The sequence below is a fragment of the Labrus bergylta genome, chromosome 23 (assembly GCF_963930695.1).
Source record: "Labrus bergylta chromosome 23, fLabBer1.1, whole genome shotgun sequence".
Lineage (NCBI taxonomy): Eukaryota > Metazoa > Chordata > Actinopteri > Labriformes > Labridae > Labrus > Labrus bergylta.
Window position 1 is genome coordinate 5,892,519 of NC_089217.1, and position 9,528 is coordinate 5,902,046.

Consider the following 9,528-nt stretch of genomic DNA (forward strand, 5'->3'; position numbering starts at 1 on the left):
GTGGTCGTTGGTTTGAATCCGACCTCGGTCCTTTTGTTGCATGTCGCCCCCCCTCCCACTATCCTCCCAACATTCCCTGTCTCCCTTCAGCTGTCCTGTCAATTCATACGATAATGTAACAATGTTTTGTGACTCCTGTATACTCTTTCATACTTGCACACACACATAAAAAATTCAGGCCAAACCTCATGGAAATTCCACACTGAACTGCGAGGCAGCCTTGATCTCTCATTTTTTTGGGAAACAAACTCGTCACAAATACCACGCTCTCAGTTTTCCTCTGACCTCTGAGGTCACGATTTGACCAAGGGAGAGGATAAAAAAAAGGTTATTATCTGATAGAACAATGTCCTTAAGATCAATTGTTCTGCCTTTAACTATCAAAACCCAAATACCAGCTTTGAGTTACTTCTTTAAAAGCCTCTAGAGACCCCATACGGATTCAAATCTGAGAGCTAGGTGAAGAAAAATAGTATCTTTGATCATTTGAAAATGTTTTTTTTTTTTCTTTACATCTGGAGGCCTGCCAAAAGAAAAAAAAAGAAGAGGAAGGGGCAACTGGTGCGGCGGGTGGGCAGCTGCTAGGGCATCTGGATGCTCGGAGGAACAATCATTCAACTGTAGAGATGATTTAGCTAGAAGGCACAAATCCAGACAGACAGACTTCACATCACTGGCTTTGTCTGTGAGAGGGATTTCTGAAGCTTCACAGACAGATAAAGTACATGTTTTACTGAGAACAGTAGATCGGAGGGTTTAAAAAAACATCGTGTCTCATATTTTTCACTCTAAAGCAGATTATTTGAGTCTATAATTACAATGAAAGGGAAAGAACATGCACCAAAAACAACAAAATATACATTTACAGTTACCCACTGTGGTATTTTTAGCCATAAAGAGGTGCAGGCCGATAACACAACACCACCCCCACTTCTGTTTTTCCATTCTTGCTGTTCTAACACCCCCTCCCCCCCCCCCCCCTTTACATTACGTCACCTTCAACAGGAAATGAGATGACACTGCTCAAGGTGCTAAAAGACCCCCTCAGCTCTTCTCCTGCATGGGATCTTATTTCAATCATTGTCCTATTCCCATCACTCTTATAGACGATGTTATCCTTCTGTCTGCTTCTTTTGGTGGGTATGAACGAATTGATTTGGGCACAGATACAGACAAGACAATCACAACACATATCTGCGGTATTTTCCCATGCAATGTTATGCAATACATGGCTCTCTCTGGCCAACTCCAGCGATGAAATGTGGGTACATGCTGCCTCTCTGTGGACATTAAAGGCACTTCACTTCAGCCTCTCTATTTTGGTAGTTCATTTTTTTGTCCACTAGATTTCAGCGTTCAGCACTTGTCATTGTATGTGATGTTTTTGTGGATAGTACTCAGAATAAAGAAGGTATTCACTGAGTGATTTTAAAAACCACACTAGCTTTGTTTCAGCATCAGTCTTTAATCTAGAAGTGTTTCAGGGTTTTACAAACATAAAAATGTACAAATAACTGCTCTCATGTTCTCAAATCTAACTTTTCAGCACATTAAGCGACCCTGCTAAAGAAATGCTAAGCCTTGTTTTTTGTGCTTGTATCATGCTCAATGTGTCAAAAACATGAGCAAACACAGACAAGATATTCCAGACCCAGCTGGTTCTAAAAAAATAGAGACTGATTGCAGGAACTCTTAACAGTTTATTTCTACAGATAGTGCAGCTAAGTGGAAACGAAAACATACACAATACTTTATTTGGGAATAATCCATGAACAGCAAATCTTATTCGTCCCATGAACTAACGATAAAGAGTAACACCTGACATTGATAACCTGAAAAGAAGCTCAAATACATCCATTTAAAGTGCATCAAAGCCCAGAAAAGTTGTTGGTTTTGTGTATTTCTTTAAATTTTACTCTTGACTCGACATCAAAATAATGATTGAATGAAAAAAATCTGAACTACACACGGCTTTAAAAGCAGTCTAGGTGAGATATAAGAAATAAAGAAGAATGTAAAAATAGAAGTACTGTTAAGAGAAGAGCAGAATAAAAGCCTGCATCAGCAGTCGTAGACTTCCTGACATCCAGCACATTATTAGCATACAAGGTCAAAAGTCAAGCATTTTCCAGGCGCTACATGTCATCCTCATTTAACCACTGGGATGCTAATGTCTCCCCTCAGCGGAGCAAACAGAAGCCACTGTAAGAACCCAGCGTCACCTCTGACCCCCTCATCCACTAAAGCTGCTCCTCTTTCCCCGCTATTGATCCTCCAGATTCCTCTGACGTGGAGGGTACTTGTGAGAATCCTCCTGCAGATAAAGACCATTTGAGGAGTCATTACCTTTGGGCTCGTCCAGTATGTGTGTGAAAACCCTCCGTGCGCCGAGAACAGATCATTGTTGGTGGGGCGTGCGGTTCAAAGGTTGCAGCGTTTCTTCTTCGGTCCACGCAGACGGGCAGGTGCAGGGTCCGCAGGATCCCCACTGACACATGCAGGAGCTCCGCTTTGACATCAGGTAAGCATCACTCATAAATCAAGCTGATTGGACCATGGCTTTGTACTAATATCATAAACTTCAACTCCTGTACTCTGAGAGCATCAAATCTTTGTCTAACATCTGGACTTCCCAAAAACCTCACCACTAAAGGTAGTCAATGCAAAAAGCAAACTCTGATTTGACGTATTTGTTGTGAGTAGAACGTTGGAGCATTTTTACGACTTAAAAGGAGAATGCATGTCCTGTTTTATGGGGTCTGTTTGAAGGTGGCCTGGCTGTTTTGGTTGCCTTGGCAACTAAGGGCAATAAGATGTGTAACTTATCAGATAGAGCATAGGAGCATCATCAGGATGAAGGGTCTCTTTACTGAGCGATTATTCTTTCACAAGGGTACAAGAACCCTGTGTTTATTTCAAATGTGTTTCCAGACAAAGTTATTTTAGAGAGAAATAAAGGCAAGGAACTATGTTTGGAGTAGGTTGGACCCAATTGGGAACTAGCTGTGTTATAAAAAGTTCAACAGATAGGAGTGGACTCAATTGGGAGCTGTGGTTTAAAGGATTCAAGCTGGGGTTTATAGATTCTGTTTAATTCTCCTGGAGTTTGGAGAAAAAAAGGAAGTCCAATATATTATCAAGTTGTTATGGTGCCTCCAACATCAACGCTCAGACAACTCAAAATTCTTTAAAACTATTTTTTTTTTAAAGCTGATTCTATTTCTATTAACGTGTCTAAACCCTGATTGTTTTTTTATTTTTAACAGATAAAATGGAAGTTGTCAACCTGCTGCTGATGTTCTTCTTCATTGTTTTTGGAAATTCATACATGTTGGAACCCAGTGAGTAAAACTTCAGGCTCTGTTTCCACTACAAATATATTTCATGACGCACTTGTTTTGACTTTAAAAGAAACATATGATCTCTTTCTAATGACCGCAATCCTCGTACTACCCTTCATAAACACATCAGTGCTAATTGTTTCACAAGCCTATCAAAGGGAAGGCTAACTGTTGTGACGCTAATGTGGTACTCTTTGTGCTACGTGTTTGAGACTACATCTTTTAACTGATGTTTCTATCTCTGTGGTTTCTTTTGATTTTCTCACAGTCACACAGATAGCAGCTCTGGAGGGAGACCAGCAGTCTGAGATTAGGAGTGAGCAGCGTATGGATGTTTCTGTATCAGTTGAGGAGGGAGGAAAGGCTGCTGAATCCACTGAGAGAAGGAAAACAGAGGGTGATCAGAGGAGACGAGGACTGGCTCCAAAGACAGGGCGGGGAAAAGAGCAGCTGGAGGACATAATAGATCAAATCATAGCTGATTTTGGTTGGACTGTGGGAGAAACCTTACACATAAATCGAGGATTTGGGAAAGGAGGTGAGGAAACTTTAACATCAGAGACATTTTCTAAATATTTAGAGGAAGAAACTGTCAATGTAGAGAGCCCTAAAACATGGGGGAAATTAATTAAAAAGAAGGAAAAGGATGATGAGGTTGATAAAAACTTTAATAAAAGTGATCAAATGATGCAAGAAAGAGAGAGCCAGCTGGTTGCAGGGATTCATCTTCACGAAGAGAAAGGAGGAAATGAGGAAAGGGAGGAAGGGGAGAGCATAAAAAATGCAAACTCAAATGAATCACAAGAAAGAGAAAAAGATGATCCTGCAGTGGTTAGTGATCTCACACCTCCTCTGAGCACTTCCTCTACCCCACAGGGGAAGGAAATTCCTGCCACATTTCAAGTTATCACCCAGTCTCAAAATCCCCCTCCTTTTCATTATAATGTCCCTCCATCAGTTCTGGTTACACCCACACGAGCAACTTCAGTCTCCTCTCGACCGCTGACGTCTCACACAAAAGTTAGTCCTCAGTTTTTCCCACCATCTGTCTCTCCAAACCCTGCAGAAGTTTCAGTCTCAACAGTGGATCCAGATGTGAGGAGGTCTGTTTTTCTGCTTGAAGATCTCCTCACTGAGGTGTTACAAAGTCCTGGACATTATCTCAAGCAGAATGAAATGGAAGAAACGGCTCATTTAGAGGAGGTAAAGGTCAGAAATATGTTGTATAAACCAGCATGGAAGGAGGAGACCGCACGCGAAATAAACACAAAACAGGCAGAATTCATCCCAAAGGTGCAAACAAACGTAACGCCAAAACCCAAAGAAGAACTCAAAGAGCCGCATCCTGCTCTGAAAATAAACGAGAATCATCCCAGTGTTAAGCCAGTCGAGGTCATACGTAAACCAAACAAGCTGAAACCAACAGGGGAACCCAAACCGGTGGAAAACGCCACCAAACTTGCACTGAAGCGAAACAAATCATCACCTCCCCGACCACATCTGGCAACGAACGTACAAACATCTTCTCAAACGCCAACAAAGATGAACAAAACTAAGACGACCAAGAAGTCAAAGGAAAAGAAAAAGAAGGACAATAAAACCCAAAAGCCAATGAAGAAGAAGAAGAAGGAGATCATGGCGCCAACGCACTTCCCGTACTTTATGGACAACTACTGTCCTCCTGAGTGTGCTTGCTATGGAAGGTGAGATATAAACCCTGAGGGATCATGTCAGTAAAGTGAATGCCTTATAATCAGACTTTACAAATGCTAAGCTATGCTAACCAGCTGCTGATGTTAGCCTAATTTGAAACATAACCTCACAAGAGTGGTATCAATCTTCTAAAAAAAAAGCTGCCACTACACCTTAAAGCATTTGCATTCTTTTTCATGTTTTGTGTCACTTCCAGGGTGGTCCAGTGCTCAGACAAAGATGTGGACAAGGTTCCTTACGGTATTCCCTACACTGCTCGCTACATCCTCCTCATGAACAACCGCATCGAGAGCATCCAGCTGGACCTGCTCGACGAGTACGTCTCTATGGAGTTCCTGGTGTTGAGCAACAATCGGCTCACAGATGGTTCCATTGAGGGAGCCTTTGAGGGGATACCGGCTCTAAAGCGCCTCTACCTGGACAGGAACCTTTTAGAAAGCGTGCCAAATGACCTTCCAATGTCTCTCGAGGAGCTTCGTTTGGACAATAACCACCTGAGTGTGATGTCTGAGGCCGTCTGGGCTCGCTGCCCTGGACTTTTGGTTCTAAGCCTCAGCAACAACACCTTGGGGAACAGATCAGAATCCATCCCTAGTGCGGTGCTCTCGCCTTTGTACAACCTGCGCACTCTGAACCTGGATCACAACCAGTTGAAATCAGTTCCTCTGGGGTTACCGCTATCCATCAAGGCGCTGTACTTCAAAGGGAATCTCATTGAGCACTTCAGAGGAGGAGCTTTCAACGGAAAATCAGAGCTGGTTGTGTTGGACTTAAGCGCAAACAGACTCACGAACAAAGGCCTTCTTAGGGAGTCTCTCGTCAACGCTACTCACTTGGAAAGCCTCAATTTAGAAGGCAACAGACTAAAACAGGTGCCAAAACACCTTCCGCCCTCCCTTAAAACTCTAAATCTGGAAGGCAACCTCATATCGTCTTTAAAGAGAACGGTTTTCAGCACACTGAAGAACCTGGAACACCTGGGTTTAGCGAGGAATACAATCTTCAAAGTAGCACCAGGGACCTTCAGGTCTCTGCCGGTCCTGCACCAGTTAGATCTCTGCCACAACGCTTTACGCCAAGTGCCCAGACAGCTCCCACAAGCTCTGCACTCGGTTGCACTCACGCACAACAAGATTCAATCAGTGCCTCGAGATGCTTTCTGCTGGGGGAACAGGAGAGTGAGTCTCAGCAGGCTCGTACGAGTGCAGCTTGAGCACAATCTAATCGATATGGGGAAGCTGGATGGTCAGGCTTTCAGGTGCTTACGGGGATTCCAGGTGGTGCATTTCTACTAAACCTCGAAAGAAAACATGCACTGTGAAGACAATTTATATATGAAAGAAAAAAACATATTTTACAGCTTGAACTTTGCAGACTTATCCAATATTGATGCCAGAAGCTAACGGTGTAACTGACCCAAGCAAGTAAAAAAAATATATTTATTGAGTGTGAAATTCAATTTATTTTTATGTTACCCACCGATGGCTCAGTCTTTGGCTTCTTTCATGATGTTAATTTTCCTCCCACAGGCTGTTTTTGCCAACAAGGTTTGGAGAACAATGGCTGACTGTACAAAAACAGGAATAATCCAGCCAAGGTATTGGTAACCAAAATGTTGTGACTGCCTGGGGGGGGGTTTCATGAAGGTTTTCCAAACAAGAGCTGGTAAGAAATAAACAGGCAACATTTGGTCTCCATTACATGCAGTAATGTATCACTGTAACAGACAAATAAAACAATAAGGTCTGTCAAAAATAAAATTGTTTAATTGCGATTCATCGCCAAATTTCAATAATAATCCCAATAAATCACATTTTAATAGAATGTTTGAAATTAAATTATTTCGCATTTAATAATAAAAATTGTTGGGCTTTTATTTTGGATTTTTATACTGTCTTATTTCAATGTAATTGCTGTTTGAGTCAACTCTGCTTTTATTTTGAAATAAAGTAAGGTCCTTCTGGTAGACCGAAGGTTACGACATTAACTTAATAATGTAAAAAATAACTTGTTACGGATCAGAAACTAAATGAAAACAGCTCAAAGGAACGATAAAAAGTGAAACGCTTGATGTCATGAGGTGGATATTACTTCAGACTTTCCAACTGAGCTGTCTGAGAGATCATGGAAAACAAAGATCCAGCAGTGTTGTTCTTTTACAATTCCAATTTTTCACACATTCAGTCATCTTCAGAGAAAAGCAGGCAAATTAAAGTGTTGTAGATTAGAAACCAGGTGATTCTAATCAGTGTGTGAAAGCAATGTGAACATAGAAAGAGAGTTTATAGAGCCTGCAGTCAAACATCAACGTTAAAGAAATTACAAACTAGAAAGTGTTAAGTAAAAATATCTAAATGCAAACATTAATAAGTTACAGTATTAAGAAATGCATCAATTCACAACAATATTTAAAGTTGAATGAAAACTTTATTAATGTATATAAATATAAAAATGGGTGAAATTGCACAATTCATAGAATCATAGATTAAAAAGTACAGGAAGAAAAACCCAGTTTATTAAATTTATTCATAGATATAAAAATACATCATTAATTGGCTACTTTGGTTCTACGTATACCTGTGAATACCCTGCATCCCAGTACTGATTATAGAGTTACATATATGCTTTCATTTTGTAATATTTGTTAGAATATAAAAGCTCCTTTGTAAAACTTAATGTAGGCCATGTGTGTTCTTTTGGCTATGAATGCCCTCTCTATGTATTCTACTTCTATGTTGAAGCTGATTAGGCTGACAGATTGGAATCACCTGTGCTCTGCTCGTATAAGCTCCTCAGGGGCTTTTTACATTTTTTTAATGTAAAGTTGTTTCTTATCTCCCTGAACATGACAGGAAAAAGGAAAAATTGGGAAAATTGTACATTTATTTGTTGTTGAATTCTTCGCTCTCCCTGTGAGCTAGCACTGCACCATAGATGTTTGTTCTCATTAGATTTTCAGAAACATTTAATGTCAATTATTTGTCCTGTTCTTTTATTTAATGAATCCCCAGAAGAAGACTCATCCTTCTGTGGTAAAGTTCCTATTTGAGTTGTGTTGTTTTTCATAATCCCTGTCTGGTCCTTACTGAAAAAGGAAAATTGTGGAAATTATTAACTGGAAGCACGGAGAGTTTACCGTCTGAGCTCCAAACTCAGTTTCCCCATGCTCATAAATATTCCACAGCGGAGCGATTTCGCAATTTTCCATTCACTTATATTAGGGAAGCTTGCTGTTTGTGCATGCTGTTTGTTCAGCCATGATTCTCAGGGGGGAATCACTCAAGAAAATAAATAACATGAACCTGCCAGCCAGGGTCGGTCTGACATAGACTGATGCAAATGATTTTGAAGCCTAAAAATCACATTTTTACTGAAATCTGTGTTTAACCCAATAACAAATGGAAAAACAACAAATTAAAAAAAGAGATGTGCATCTGTTTTTGATGAATAAATCTAATTTTTCACTGAATTCTTTTCAACCTCTTCTGTGTCATACAAAGCTCACCTGTAGGTAAGTCTTTATTAAAATGCTGGTAAGAAAATAGTTTGTTATACATTTTTAAATTGAAATTAAAAACATGTCCAGTAGATGGCGGTATTGTATAGCAAACTCGTTTTTATGACAGCCACCTCTGTTTTAAGAGTGTAAAATGAGATACAGCAGCTTTAAATTGGCTCTTTTCCAACAGCCAAATAAGAAAGTGTGGCATTTAAAATGCATAGTTTATCTTGAGGGGAAAAAGTTTGTATTTAAAGCTCCAAGCAGACTAACACTCTGCAATGAGAGTGCCACACACTCAAAAATCACACTTCTACACACACTCAGGCATGAGTCATAAGAGTTTCACGGAGAAAGCAAAGATGTTTATGGACTTCTTTTGCAAAAGATTTTGAGTTTTTTCCTTTGAATCATAAATGAAAATGGGAGATTGTTCCTACAAGGGAGAAAAAGTAGGGAAAATGTATCAGCACACGTGGAGGTGCTTTGCATTTTCCCTCTTTTCCCTCTCTGCCTCACTCTAATATGTTCACTCAGCGACGTGGCACTGCACCCATAGGGCCCGAGAAAGAGGAGCTGGAGGAGGGGAGGGGAGGGAGGGAGGAAGGGAGGAAGGGGGGTGAAGAAGAAGAGAAGAGAGTGAAGGGGAGGGAGGGATCCAGGCTGCTCTGGCTCAGCGCGTGTCCAGAGAGTAGAGCATTGCCTGGGCAGGGAGCTCACCGGCACCTCCCTACGGTCCAACAGGACCCTGACCCCGTATAACAACACCACATGTCCACCTGGACCCACTGGAAACCCCTCCTCCCCTTATTTGTCTCCTTTTTTTCTCCTTCTTCTTCTTGCTTTATCCCCCCCCCCCCCCCCCCTTTCTTTCCTATGCATTCATCATAAAGTTTGTATCTCCATTCCTGCATTTGTGCATACCTGTGTCTGTCCCGTGTTTCTGCGTGGGAGTCGCACTCGTAACAATCACAT

The 9,528-nt window shown here is 41.0% G+C and overlaps 1 protein-coding gene across 1 annotated transcript; it reads left to right on the forward strand.

The window, feature by feature from the left end:
* The first annotated feature begins 2,192 nt into the window (after positions 1-2,192).
* wu:fc23c09 lies at positions 2,193-8,416 on the forward strand. Its single transcript, XM_020653667.3, has 4 exons — positions 2,193-2,521; positions 3,267-3,341; positions 3,610-5,044; positions 5,251-8,416. Exons 2-4 carry the CDS (start codon positions 3,272-3,274, stop codon positions 6,347-6,349), a joined length of 2,604 nt encoding a protein of 867 aa, XP_020509323.2. The 5' UTR covers positions 2,193-2,521; positions 3,267-3,271; the 3' UTR covers positions 6,350-8,416.
* Positions 8,417-9,528: the final 1,112 nt, after the last annotated feature.

Bases quoted from the DNA above. Each gene is read 5' to 3' on its own strand.
- wu:fc23c09 (XM_020653667.3), top strand. From the start codon at position 3,272: ATGGAAGTTGTCAACCTGCTGCTGATGTTCTTCTTCATTGTTTTTGGA. The intron at 3,342-3,609 runs GTGAGTAAAACT...ATTTTCTCACAG, and splicing joins TTCATACATGTTGGAACCCA to TCACACAGATAGCAGCTCTG. The intron at 5,045-5,250 runs GTGAGATATAAA...TGTCACTTCCAG, and splicing joins GAGTGTGCTTGCTATGGAAG to GGTGGTCCAGTGCTCAGACA.